Source organism: Diceros bicornis, chromosome 2, assembly GCF_020826845.1.
Source record: "Diceros bicornis minor isolate mBicDic1 chromosome 2, mDicBic1.mat.cur, whole genome shotgun sequence".
Lineage (NCBI taxonomy): Eukaryota > Metazoa > Chordata > Mammalia > Perissodactyla > Rhinocerotidae > Diceros > Diceros bicornis.
The window spans coordinates 55,254,269-55,268,867 of NC_080741.1; the positions used below are offsets into that span (position 1 = coordinate 55,254,269).

Sequence of the window (14,599 nt, forward strand, 5' to 3'; positions counted from 1 at the left end):
TATTCCTAGGTATTTTATTCTTTTTGTTGCAATCGTAAATGGGATGGTATTCTTAATTTCTCTTTCTGCTACTTCGTTGTTAGTGTACAGAAATGCAACTGATTTTTGTATGTTGATTTTGTATCCTGCAACTTGACCATATTCGTTTATTACTTCTAAAAGTTTTCTGGTGGATTCTTTAGGGTTTTCTATATATAAAATCATGTCATCTGCAAATAGTGACAGTTTCACTTCTTCCTTTCCAATTTGGATCTCTTTTCTTTCTTTTTCTTGCCTGATTGCTCTGGCTAGGACTTCCAGTACTATGTTAAATAGGAGTGGTGACAGTGGGCATCCTTGTCTGGTTCCTGTTCTTAGAGGGATGGCTTTCAGTTTTTCACCATTGAGGATGATATTAGCTGTGGGTTTCTCATATATGGTCTTTATTATGTTGAGATACTTTCCTTCTATACCCATTTTATTCAGAGTTTTTATCATAAATGGATGCTGTATCTTGTCAAATGCTTTCTCTGCATCTATTGAGATGATCATGTGATTTTTATTCTTCATTTTATTAATGTGGTGTATTACGTTGATTGATTTGCGAATGTTGAACCATCCCTGCATCCCTGGAATAAATCCCACTTGATCATGGTGTATAATCTTTTTAACATATTGTTGTATGCGATTTGCTAGTATTTTGTTGAGGATTTTTGCATCCGTGTTCATCAGTGATATTGGCCTGTAATTTTCTTTTTTTGTGTTGTCCTTGTCTGGTTTTGGTATCAGGGTAATGTCAGCATCGTAGAATGAGTTAGGGAGCTTCCCCCCCTTCTCAATTTTTTGGAAGAGTTTGAGAAGGATAGGTATTAAGTCTTCCTTGAATGTTTGGTAGAATTCACCAGGGAAGCCGTCTGGTCCTGGACTTTTATTTTTGGGGAGGTTTGTGATTACTGTTTCGATCTCCTTACTGGTGATTGGTCTATTCAAATTCTCTACTTCCTCTTGATCCAGATTTGGAAGGTTGTATGATTCTAAGAATTTATCCGTTTCTTCCAGATTGTCGAATTGGTTGGCATATAGCTTTTCATAGTATTCTCTTATAATCTTTTGTATTTCTGAGGTGTCTGTTGTAACCTCTCCTCTTTCATTTCTGATTTTACTTATTTGTGCCTTCTCTCTTTTTTTCTTGGTGAGTCTAGCTAAAGATTTGTCAATTTTGTTGACCTTTTCAAAGAACCAGCTCTTGGTTTTACTAATTTTTTCTATTTTTTTTTTGTCTCTATTTCATTTATTTCTGCTCTGATTTTTATTATTTCCCTTCTTCTACTGACTTTGGGCTTTGTTTGTTCTTCTTTTTCCAGTTCCTTTAGGTGCATTGTTAGATTGTTTATTTGAGATTTTTCTTGTTTGTTGAGATAGGCCTGTATCGCTATAAACTTCTCTCTTAGAACCGCTTTTGCTGTATCCCATAAATTCTGGCATGTCATATTTTCATTTTTCTCCAGGTATTTTTTGATTTCTTCTTTGATTTCTTCATTAACCCAGTCATTGTTCAGTAGCATTTTGTTTAATCTCCACGTATTTGTGGCTTTTCTGATTTTCTTCCTATAGTTGATTTCTAGTTTCATACCGTTGTGGTCAGAAAAGATGCTTGGTATTAGTTCAATCTTCTTAAATTTATGGAGACTTGTTTTGTGGCCTAATATGTGATCAATCCTGGAGAATGTTCCATGTGCATTTGAAAAGAACGTGTATTCTTCGGTTTTTGGATGGAATGCTCTGTATATATCCACTAGGCCCATCTGTTCTAGTGTGTCATTTAAGGCCAATGTTTCCTTATTGATCTTCTGCTTGGATGATCTATCCGTTGGTGTAAGTGGAGTGTTCAAGTCCCCTACTATTATTGTGTTACTGTCTATTTCTCTTTTTATGTCTGTTAATAATTGCTTTACATATTTAGGTGCACCTACATTGGGTGCGTAGATATTTACAAGTGTTATATCCTCTTGTTGGATTGTTCCCTTGATCATTATGTAATGCCCTTCTTTGTCTCTTTTTACAGTTTTTGTTTTAAAGTCTATTTTGTCTGATATGAGTACTGCTACCCCAGCTTTCTTTTCATTGCCATTTGCGTGGAGTATCTTTTTCCATCCCTTCACTTTCAGTTTGTGAGTGTCTTTAGGTCTGAAGTGTGTCTCTTGTATGCAGCATATATATGGGTCTTGTTTTTTTATCCAGTCAGCCACCCTATTCCTTTTAATTGGAGCATTTATTCCATTGACGTTTAAAGTAGCTATTGATAAGTATGTACTTACTGCCATTTTTTAACTTTTTTTTTTTTTCTCAGTGTTTTAGTAGTCCTTCTCTGTTCCTCTCTTCTTCTATACAGAATTGATGGTCACTTTAGTTTGACCTCTGTCTGAAAGCTGTACTCTTAACTCCCCTCCTCCCTCCTTTTATGTTTTTGATATCATATCTAACCTCTTTTTTGTGTATTTGTATCCATTATGTTCTAATCATGGAAATAGATAATTTTTCCTATTTGTGGTCTTCTCTTTTCCCCTTAAATCAGTCCCTTTAACATTTCTTGTAGCACTGGTTTCTTGGTGACAAACTCCTTTAATTTTTGCTTATCTGGGAAAATTTTGATCTCTCCTTCCATTTTGAATGATAACCTTCCTGGGTAGAGTATTCTTGGCTGTAAATTTTTTCCTTTTAGCACTTTAAATATATCATGCCATTCTCTTCTAGCCTATAAGGTTTCTGCTGAGAAGTCAGCTGATAGCCTTATGGGGTTTCCTTTGTGTGTAACTTGACATTCTCTTGCGGCTTTTAGGATTCTCTCTTTATCTTTAATTCTGGACATTTTGATTATGATGTGTCTTGGTGTGGGCCTCTTTGGGTTTATCTTGTTTGGGGCTCTCTGTGCTTCCTGTACCTGGATGTCTGTTTCCTTCCTTAGGTTAGGGAAGTTTTCATCTATTATTTCTTGAAATAGATTCTCTGACCCCTTGTCTCGCTCTTCTCCTTCCGGGACACCTATAACACGGATGTTAGTGCGCTTGATGTTGTCCCAGAGGTCCCTTAGACTGTCCTCACTCTTTTTAATTCTTTTCTCTTTTACCTGTTCACCTTGGGTAATTTCTTCTAGTCTTTCGTCCAGCTCACAGATCCGTTCTTCTGTATCCTCTACTCTGCTTTTGAGTCCCTCTAATGAATTTTTCATTTCCAGTATTGTATTCTTCATTTCTAATTGGTTCTTTTTTATATCTTCCATTTCTTTGTTGACATTCTCACTGAGTTCATCTATTCTTCTCCCCAGATCAGTGAGCATCCTTAACACTATTAGTTTGAACTCTCTGTCGGGTAGGTTGCTCATTTCTGTTTCACTTAGTTCCTTTTCTGGGGTTTTGTCCTGTTCCCTTACTTGGAATGTACTCTTTTGCCTCCTCATTTTGCCTCTTTCCCTGTGCTTGTGTCTACGTATTAGGTAGGTCAGCTACGTCTCCTGCTCTTGGATAGGTGACCTTATGTAAGTGATGCCTTAGGAGGCTTCCAGTGTGCTTCCCTCAGTTCTCAATGTTCCAGGGGTGACCCCTATGTGGGCTACGTGTTTCCTTCTGTTGTGGCCTGTTTGCTCTCCCTGTAGGCGCCCAGGGAGGCTGAGTTATGCTCCTGGGCAGCTGTTGTAATGCTCAGCTGCTTGTAGTTGTTGTGGGCCCTTCAGTCTCTTTATCAGATGTGGGGAGCCCCAGCACAGTTGGCTGCAAGTTCTAATACCACATTTGTGTTGCAGTATTTCTTTTAAGTGAGTAGGCCCCCACTGTGGCAGGTTGTTAGGCTCAGGGCCTTACAATTGCTGTAAGCCTCTAGCCCATTAGGTCTCTTGTCAGCTCTCTGAGGATTGCAGCTGGGTGGGGCTGGCCTCAGGCACAGGAGCACCCAATCATTTCAGGCTTTGGAAGGTGGGGCAAACCTCCTATGTGGGTCTTTGAGAAGCACAAGTCTTCTGCAGCTGACAAACCCTGCCACCCACAGGTACACACACACAGTCAACACAGTCCTGCCCCGTTTGAGTGCCCCGACCTCCCCAAGCGGACCCAGTCTCTCCACGGGGGGAGCCCCACACACTCCACCACCGCCCCACACTCTCCACCGGCTCCTTGTGCACACCCTGCCCCGCTCAAGTCTGCTCAGTTACCAGGCTGCAGAGAACCCAGTCACCAATCTATGCAGGCCCACAAGTTGCCTGAGGGCTTGTTGTTGGGTGGGGCCAGTCTCTAGGGTGGGCTGCCTGCCCTGGCTGAGCTGGATTAAATCGGTGCTCTAGCGGGTGGGGCAGACCCTGGGCTAGCAGGCCCCAGGGAGAACTCCAATGGCGTCTGTGTCAGCACGCCCACACCGGGCCACAACAATGGCTGCCGCCAATGTCCCAGTCCCTGGAGAGGTCTCACCCCTCACCGAGATGCACTCAGGACCTATTAGGTGAGTCTCTTTTCACCACAGCACTGTGCACCTTTTTTTCTGGTGATTTTAGGATGCTTTCTGAAACGGGTGAGTTTGCGCGCGGGCCCTTTAAGAGCCAGTTTTCGTTTCTTTGTGAACCGGGTTTTCTGGGGGTATTCCCCAATGCTTTAGTAGCAGGCAAAGTCAGATATTATGCTGCTGGTCTCGATTGTGCTGGGTCCACAAAATGCCCACAGCAGGGGCGCTCCCCGGCTCAGGGCCCCGCGTCTCCAGGGAGGCTGCGTACCTGTGAGCTGCTCCCGGCGGCCGTGAGGCTGGCGGCTTGTGAAGGCGGCGTTTTTCCTCTCCAGAAGGGTGTCTCTGCCTCTTCCACCTCAGTTAGGATTGTCCGTTGTTGCAGGAGTTCCTCTCATCCAGTTTTCAGTTCTGTCTCAGGGGTAATTTTTCCACGAGTAGTTGTAAATTGGCTGTGTCCACCGGAGGAGGTGAGTTCCGAGTCTGCTTACGCCGCCATCTTGACTCCCTCTCACCTCTTTGACTTTTTAAATAACATATTTAAAACACAAAAATATAGAGATAATATTAAAAAAATTTACATTTACCATTCAGCTTTATCAAATCTTAATATTTTGTTATATTTGCTTCAGGTACTTTTTAAGGAATGAAACATTACTGCTAATGTTGAAGCCCCTGGGTACCCCTGCATGGTCCCATTTGCCTCCCAGAAAGAATTACCATCCTGTATTTCTCCATCACTGCCGTGCATTTTATACTATCACTAAATATATAGGTATCCATAAACAGTATGTACCATTATTTTCATAATTTTTTATATTGAAATTTATATGCTATAATATATATATTATATATAGTCTAATAGTATATGTGTTATTCTACAACTTGTGTTTCACTCATTATGTCTTTGAGATTTATTTGTGTTGATCCTTTGGCTCTAAAGCATCTGTTTGAATTACTATTTGGTATTCCACTACGTGACTGTATGCATTATCTTTTTGATGATGAGTTATATCCAGTTTCTGCTTTTACAACAAAGCTCCACTGTCTTCTTGGCCTCCAGCCAAGGTGAAGACTGGTCTGATGTAGGTGATAATTAGCTGCCCCCCTCTGTGAAGTGATTGGAGAGCTCGAGGATGCCTCTGCTAGACTCATGATATCCTCCTGATTCCTTAGCCTCTTCCATGGAGCTCTGTCAAGAATCCCTTTGGATAGGGGCAGATAGCTCCCTTTAAAATCAAAAAAACTTTTAAATGGAAGGAATCACAAAATCAGAGTTCAAGGAGTTATTACGTTATCATATCCCTTTTCCTTCTTACAACCAACTGAGATCAGGGCCCTGAAGAATTGCGGATTTTCAGAGGACAGAAACAGGGATGCAAAGAGCAGACTTTCTGGAGAGTGCTCCCTTCTGGTCTCTCAATCCCTGAGTTGATGTGCTGGTCTATAGTGTGAACTACTAGCTGGGTGAGAAGGCAGAAAACCGAAGTGTGAGACACCCAAGACTCTCAATTTACTATCGTCTAATCCCAACGCCTTGGGTACCCTGTATTGCTGGCATATCAGGTGTCAGAACTGTTTCATATTTTCAGCCGATGGGAGGTTAACGCACAAAGAAACACACTGTGTGAGAAAGTAGCCTGCAGATACTGCAAAGTGAGCCCCGTGAGCGCCTCTCATGCCCCGATTTGGGGCACAGCCAAAACCATCTTCTCAAGTCTGTCCCTCCCAACAGGTGATAAAGAATTGATACAAGAAGTCCTTTTTGATGCCGTGGTGAGCGCCCCCATTGAAGCGTACTGGACCAGCCTTGCCCTCAACAAATCTGAGTAAGTAGTGGCATGTGTCCGCCTTTCATGGCCATTTCCCCACAAGCCGTCCGAAATATGGTTATGGTTTAAAGAACTAAACTGTTTTAGGAGCCTGGTGTTAAAGTTCTTTAATTTTCCCCAAAGCTCCAAACCACAAGAGCTAGAGCAGATTAGCGGCTCCGGCTGGGATGGCAAGCTCCTGGGTTTGACATATAATTTGTTTGAGTTTTAACATTACATGAAATTTGGTATGCTGAGGTAGGGTGACACTTCCGAGAGAGGGAGGCAGAAGGAGGCTTTTGCTTCCCGCCCCGCTGTGGCTCCCTCTCCTTCAGTCTGGAGAGGTCTTGGGATCTGGGCCAGGTTAGGTTGTGAGTGGGACGGGGAAGTGAGAGCTCTGTTTCATTAGGGTGTCAGATGTAACCTTGTGGTTTTCTTTCTGAAGTGGAGGATGTGGGCGGAGGGGGCAAGCAATGGTGGCTGTCATCAAAGACTAGGGCGAGAACTGCTTCAGCAGCTTATTAATATTATTTTATTATTATTATTTTACTGTTTTAAGTAGGCTATTAAAGATTGAAAATAAGAAGAAAAATCATTCCTTTTTTCTTATACCCTCGCGTCATACATTATTCAGTTCTCTCTCCTTTTCTAATCTTTACTAGCTCCTTTCCTTCTTTTATCTTCCCTTTTGTATATTCTCTTCTATCCTGTTTATCATTCATTCTGATCTCATTTTCATTCGTTCATTCATCAAATATTGATTCATCACGTATCTGTCATGTGTCAGGCACTGGGCTAGTGTTGGTGAAATGGAGGTAACTCAATCAAATAGTCCTTGACATCATGGCGCCTGTGGTATATAGTATGTTATATTATTAAGAATTGTGACAACAACTTTGAAGAAAAAGTGAAGACATGTAGACTTCCACCTAGAGTGGAAGATGAGGAATGCTTTTCTGAGCAGGAACTAGTTGAAGAGTTGAGGAGCATTCCAGGGCATGTGCAAAGGCCCTGAGGTGAGAAAGTATTTGGCAGATTTGAGGAATTTAAAGAAGGCCAACAGAGCTGAAATATACAGGGTAGGCTGGAAGATATCTGGAGATGAGGCTGCAGAGAAGCCAGGTGGTTCAGGGGCTTGGAAGTCAGGTTAAAGATTTTGGAGTTTATACTCAGAGTATTAGAAAATCACCGAAGGATGCTAACAAGGACATTTTAAGATTTTAAGAAGGGCATGATTAGATTTGCATTTTTAAAGAAGATCCCTGTACTGCTATGTGGAGAATAGAGTGTAATGGGGTAAGAAGAGTTGTAAAGCCTCCTACAGCATTCCAAGGGATTTGCCACTTGGACCAACACAGTGGCAGTGGGCACAGAGAGAAGAGATGCACTGGTGGCATGGTTTAGAAGGAAGACTCCCAAATGATGGGGTCACTGTGTGAGGGGAGGGAGGCCGAGCTGTTAGGGATCATTCTTGAGTTTCCAATGTGAATACCTAGGTAGATAGTGGTGCCATTTCCTAGGACAGGAGACAATGAGGGAAGAGCAGGTTTGGGACTGGACATGGCCAGAGTTCTTTTCTAGACATTTGAAGCTTAAAATGACTGTAAATCTCCCAAGTGGAGATGTAAGGTAGGCAGTTTAATACAGAAGTCTGGACCCTTTAATACATAAGTCTCCCCAAAGAGAGACTACCATTCTCCTTATATTTGGGAGTGTCCTTGGACTGCTTACCTACATGGATCTTATTCCCTTGGAGGTTGAGAAAGAGTCAAAGCCTTTCCTGATTGCATTCCCTAGTGAATATGGAAATGTTTCTTTTAGGCTCTCATGAAACTCAAAATCCTCTGTAAAGATTGCTGATTCACTCTTAACACATGCTAAAGATTTCCAAAATGGTAGCTTGCTTTGTAGTCCACATCTGTAACTGATTGGGCAGCCTGGCTTTCCAATTTGGTGTAGGCTACAAACAGAAACAAATGCATAGTGTTGGTTTTTATTCACTCCTTAAATACTTAAAGGTAGTATTGAGCACTTTGGCTACCATCAAAGATCAAGTAACTAAATGATCTTGTATTGAAGATAACATGGATAATGCTTTGAATCAAGTCACAACTAGCATCTATGGCAGGGAGGCAAACTCAAGAATCAGTATTCTCTTCATACTTTTATTGTAGAATAAAATTATGTATTTTTGGAGAAAGACCATTTGCTTTTATTGAACAAGTCTGCATTGTGAACATCCTGAAGAACATGCTCAAACATAAAATTTGCCTTGAAAGTTGAAAAAAATCTTTAGTGAATTTTCAAATGAGTTTTCTTTGCTAAGACCATGGTTAGGGTTCCTGTTCATGGCACCCTACAGGGCTACTTGAAGAAGCCATTTCTTTATTCATCTCTTTGGGGTTGGTGGTGAGGATAAGGCGTATGCTTGGTACAAGTTATAAGTTGGTGCCCCCAAAACAGTGAAGAATTCAAGTCCTAGACGTTTCCAGGCTGCGGGCTGCTGCAGACTTGATTCGGTGGCTCAGTTGCTTGTTTTCACTAATGGCAGATTCCACTAATGGTCTCAGGACCAAACATAGCATCAATGCAAAAAGCCAGGTCTGAGGCTTTTCTTCATCTCCTTGAAGTCATTCTTATTCTCAGCCTGCTCTCTCTGAACTTGCACCCAGTACCTTGAGATAAAGGTGTGTTTATTTAGCATTAGGGGTACATTTTCTCATACTGCCTTTGTTGCTGTAGGGTTCATAGTTTTTCTTGTGAGAATTACCACAAAATCTTTTGTAAGGGATAAGAATTTGTATCCTGTGCTTGGAGAGAGAGAGAGAGAGTGTGTGTGTGTGTGTGTGTGTGTGTGTGTGTTCATAATTTCTTTTAAAATTTCAGGTTTCAAAACTGCTATTTTGTAAAATATTCCGTGGGTCTTAAAATGCAGAAGCCATTATCTGCTCACTGTCTGGAAGAATCTTTCCGATGTCTGCTGCTCTGTTTCAGGAATTCTGACAAGGGCGTGGAGGTTGCCTTCCTCGGCACTCGCACGGGCCTCTCGAGAATCAACCTGTTTGTTGGGGCTGAGCAGCTCACCAATCAGTAAGTAGGAGGGCTTCTCTGCAGGGGCCCAGTGAGCTCCTGAAATGGGAAATTCAAAGGGAAGCTTATGTCATTTCTTGATTCCACCACCAGCAGAAACAAAATTCAGGCCCCTCCAGGCCTGTTGACATTTTTCCTCTCCGCTCTGCCCCGGGGGCCCCAGTGTGTGTGTTCACCTGCCTGTTGGCCCTTCCACAACCCTTTGTTCTTCGTGCTTGTTGGCTTCTGTCCAGCATCCTGGGGTCCTCTCCCACCCTGGTGAGTCATTTCAGAACTCTGCTGATGGTGCAGCCGCTGGGGGAGCAGCCAGAGGGAGGACGGCTCATCTCCTGACAACTGGCTTCAGGGCTTTCAGCTGTTCTGCAGCTCTGCTGAGGAATTCCTGCCTGTCCGAGAATCAGTGTTGCAAGGCTGTTGTTTATTTGTTTGTGTGTGTTTTAATAAACCTCTGTGCTTTTGTGCTGAGCCGGAGGGCCTGCAGAGCCCTACACCCGGGAGTGAGCCGTCTGGTGGCACTCGGGTTTGACAGTGTTTCCTTGTGCTTCCGAAGAGACCCAGATGGACAATGGGCAGAGCATCACCAAGTCCAGTACCCAGATGCCCTTGAAACCACTACTCAGTCCCTGTATCTTCAGAGAGCCACAGGGCCGTAACTCTTCAAATTGGTGTTTGACCAGAGCTGGTGTGAGCCTGGCAAATCTTTTCTGAGCCGATTAATTAGTTTTCTCAGTGTCTTCTCTGAAGCAAGAGACATGATTAGGACAGAAACAAATGGAATCTGAGGTTCAGAAAGTTTGCAAAATGTGTGTGAGAGTGCAGAGGTTACCAGAGAACCTCACACACCCTGACCTTCGGGCTCCCTGGGGGTGAATAACTAAGCCACAGGGACAGGGTTGGCCCAGCAGGGGCCCAACCAGGAGATGCTCCCTTCCATCAGGCTCAGTCCAGCAGTCACCTCTGTTAGATGAGGCCCTGACACCAACCATGTGATCTCATAAAACCAAGTTTGACAAATGGCAGGTCCATAGATTTTTAGATGTTTTGTGGACTGGCTTTTAATTTCCGGTCGAGGACTCTTTCTCAGCATCTCAAATTTGTCATTTATGAAGTTGGCCATAGCTGTGACTTGATTTCTTTTCAAGCCCTCTTTAGCCCTTTACCCCCAAACAATTATTTTTCCAGAGGGCAAATTCCTAGGAAGGACTAGAAGTGTCATATATACATTGCCTTCTCCCTTTAGCGTCCAGAGAGGCAAAGGGAGACACAGGAATAGATTTTATAATGCTCAAAGAGGAAGGCTGTTGTTTATTTTGAGACTAAAACAAACAAACAAGAAAAACAATAACAACCACAAAATGTGGCACCTTGCTAGTCTGATATCTGGGTGATCATGACGGATTTGAAAGATGACAGAATCACACTCGAGACTGCTGGGATGTGCACTTGCCTTGTCTTACTCATTGTCTTCATTCTGTGCATCTGAAAAATGGGGATAATGATCTCCTGGGTTATTGTGAGGATCAAAAAATTATGGATATAAGACTGCTTTGGGGGAACCTAAAAATACCTACAACTATGAGTTCTAGTCCCTGTGATATTACTATGACCCAGAGTGAGTACTCTTTGGATATCTGGAGGGATGAATAATTCATCTGTGTTCAAGAAACTCGTATCATTGATTCTTATAGAGGCACCTTGAGATCCATTGTCTTAGGGTCTTTTACCTGCCTACCCCCTCCAGTCAAATGGTATTCATTGAGACCCAACTAATTGGATACACTCTATTAGCCAGGGCTAGAAAACTTTTAGAATTTCTTTTTTTTTTCAAAGAAGGCACACAAGGAAGAGTTCAAAGTGTTGGGGAGCGTACTAGATAATAGAAAGTTCCCACCTCAGAGGTAATTTGTCCTCATTAGCCTCCTACACTGGGATTCCATCTCCTATCCCCACCACCTGCTTCTCAAAGTAGGTCAGTTATAGTTCACGGCCTTGGGAACCTGCCATCATCCCCGATATATTGTGTGCCTTCTGTGTGGCCTCTTGGATCACATGTAGCACACAGCATCCAGTGATGTCAGCCTCTGCGGTATGGTCCCTACTCTCCCCTACAGTCCTCAGTCTAAGAGACGACCACTTCACAGCTTCCATGTGAACCACAAGAGAATGAGAGAAACTCTTGGGCTTTAGGAATCCCATATATTTATTCTAACCATGTTCAGTTTACATAGCCCTTTCACGTATGGTGTTGGGTGATTCTGATAATATCCTGCTAAGTGTAACATTATTATTCCCATTTTGTACATAAGTAAATGGGGCTCAGAGACTCAGTAACTGACCCAAGTAACTCACCCAAGGTCATTCACCTCTGCCTAAAACCTAGACCTATTTCACACAACACAACAGCTCCTAGTATCCAGAAGTGGGCCGAATTTCATCTTACCCAGAGAGATCTTTCTTCCTGAAGAACATTTTCAGAGATTCTGTAGAATCAGGTCTCTCCTTCCTGCTTCCTTCTGAATCTTTACTTGGTAGTTGGCAGGGACCCCCAAGGTTTTTTGGCAACCAGACCCTCTCACATTAACACCAGAGCTCACAGAGATCAAGTGCTGCAGGCTCCTGCTTGCTGCCCCGGGTGCCGGTGTGGTCCTGGGCAGCAGACATTGGACGCCCAGATGTGCAGTGTTCCATCCCCGAAGCCTGAATGTCGCCATCAGTCTAAGTAAGGACCACCTCACACCTTCTAACCCAGCTATTGTCCCACCTACCATGCCTGGAAAAGGGCTCCTGTAGCACCGTTCACTGCTGCGTGAAAAGGGCACCCTCCTCCCTGCGGTTATGTGCATCTCACCCCTGAACAGAGCTGACCCGAGTAGAAACGCCGTGGCTGTGCCCATGGCCCAGGAGGGAAGGCAGCCGTTCATCCCACCCAGGGCTGGGCAGCAAAGTCTCCATCACACACCTGTCCAAGTCAGGTTCATAAAGAATCTCATACCTAAATGAAAAAGGTCACACTTTGCTATTGGTGAAACTTGATGATTTTAGGATCAGGAAGTATTACCACTGAATATAGCAATGCCAGGAGGAGCTTGTCTGTCACACTGAGCCTGGAACTCTCTATGTCCAGCATTCTGAATAGCACAGGGATTTCTGCACTCTCTCAATGCCACTCATGACTCCAGAGTTGGCCTTCTGAATGAGGGCAGAGTGCTTTTGCCAACTTAAAAAAAAGTTTTTAATTTCTGGAGTGTCATCCTGTCGGTGAGAGTCAGTCAGTGAACAAATGTAGACAACAATGTCAGACCATTTTTGGTCTCCTATGACAAGTTCCAATAGCACAAAATTTTATGGGAATGTTAACAGAGTGGAGCATTTACATAGGAAGGTGGCCATACTGATGAGGGATTTTTCAGGAATTGAGAAGTGTTGTTTAGAAAAGATATAAAAAATTATTTTTAATATTGAGGACCTCTTATCTGGATATGAGATTTGATTTACCCTGTGATCATTGTGTGTACACTGAGTGCCTGATTAGTGCCAGATCCTGGGGATATCAAGAAAAATAAGGTCTCTGCACTTCGAAAGGAATTAGGACATGCTAGTGTAAGTTACAGAGAGTTAAGTTCAGTGCTAAGAACTTTGAGGGTAGCCCCCAATGGCATAGGCTTCCTCTTGAAGGAGTGAGCTCTGCATCTCTGGAAGAGATCAAGGAATCACTGGTTGGCCATACTCTAAAACTACAGAATACTTTCCTGGAGCCAAGTTCCAGTAGTTTCTAACAACCAACTAGTTGTAATTTACCATATGTATTCGGCCATGCTAAAACAATGTAGAATACTTGAGTATTTCCCTCCATGGTCTCTGTGTTCCAATTCCTTGCTGCAAACTGCTGAATTGAAAGCAGTGCCATTTCTGGTTCAACTGGTGACCCTTTCCCTACATGCACATTGTCCCCTGATTGGTCTCCCTTGGAAAGATCTCTGTAGCATGTGGACTAGCCAGGCAGTCATTTTCTCCCCCAGAGCTTTACCATATCAGCCAAGACAGGCATTCAGGTGCTGGAGGGTAAATGTGAAGTTAGAGATAAGTCAAACCAACAAACATGAATTGGGACTTCAGTATGCTTAAGGCTCTGTGGAAGGATGTAAAAATGTGAACAAAAGCTCCTTTCCCCAAAGATCTTGGGAGGCTTGGGCTGGGGACATGACAATTGTGCAGATAGACCAAAGAAAAAGAAGGCTGTGTGAGAGTGACCGAGGCTGTGGGGTCCCAGCGTGGGTCAAGAACTTGCATGTGTCTCTGTGGATTCGTGTGGTAGGTGGTATTTGAGGCACACCTTAAAATGAGTATGATTTTGACAGGAAGAGATGAGAAGGAGAGTGCATGCGGCCTTCTGGACAGAGGTGGGCACCGCTGGCAGTAGGCAGGGAGGCAGGGAAGGGTGAGGGATTTACAGAGAGGACCGGGAGCAGTCATGTTTGACTGGAGAGTTGGGAGGTAAGGGAAGAAGGGAGCAAAGATCCCCACATGGGCCCACTTTTCCTCTTTTACACTTTCTCTGAGAAGAGTAAGATCTACTTAAGAAGTTGATCCTCCCAAGGCTATGTGTCCATGGGTGTGGATTTTGAGGAAAAACAAAGCTTTCTGACTACACTTTGGTCTTCTGATATTTCTGGAGGCTTTGTTTGTTTGCTTGCTTTAGACACTAAGATAATTAGTGCCTTAGATATACTAGGATAAATCGTTTCACCCCCTGGGAGTCTGACTGCCAGGGCTCTACAGATATTTCTGAGTAATCTGGGGTGCACAATGTTACACAGGTCCCCTCTGTACTTGGAAAGGTGGGTTGGGGGTCTAAAAGCCACCGCTGTTTTTACCCGACAAAGGCTATTGGGAGGCACCCATGTCTAGCTTTTCCTTGCTGAATGGTGCCATGCTCTTCTTATTCTTTTCCATTCCAAGGGACTTCCTGAAAGCTGGAGACAAGGAGAACATTTTTAATGCAGACCATTTCCCACTCTGGTACCGAAGAGCCGCTGAGCAGATTCCAGGGAGCTTCGTCTACTCCATTCCATTCAGCACAGGTAGGTGTCCTTGTTGGAGGCGGGGCTCTGTCGGTCTGGTCCTGCTGGCCTGGCATTGTGTGTAGAGTATGGGGGAGCAGCCTGAATGCTGAGGAGAGCCACGGTCAGCCTTGAGCACCAATGCTGAATGTTGGCCTAGTGCTGAACCAGTGA

At 43.6% G+C, this 14,599-nt stretch overlaps 1 protein-coding gene across 1 annotated transcript in view; it reads left to right on the forward strand.

Annotated features, from left to right (window-relative positions):
- Positions 1 to 14,599, forward strand: part of CACNA2D3 (calcium voltage-gated channel auxiliary subunit alpha2delta 3) — an 853,260-nt gene that overhangs the window by 686,203 nt on the left and 152,458 nt on the right. The window contains exons 23-25 of the mRNA XM_058561298.1: positions 6,200 to 6,293; positions 9,270 to 9,365; positions 14,325 to 14,446. Coding sequence (XP_058417281.1) covers positions 6,200 to 6,293; positions 9,270 to 9,365; positions 14,325 to 14,446 — 312 coding nt within the window. The remainder of the gene's footprint in view (positions 1 to 6,199; positions 6,294 to 9,269; positions 9,366 to 14,324; positions 14,447 to 14,599) is intronic.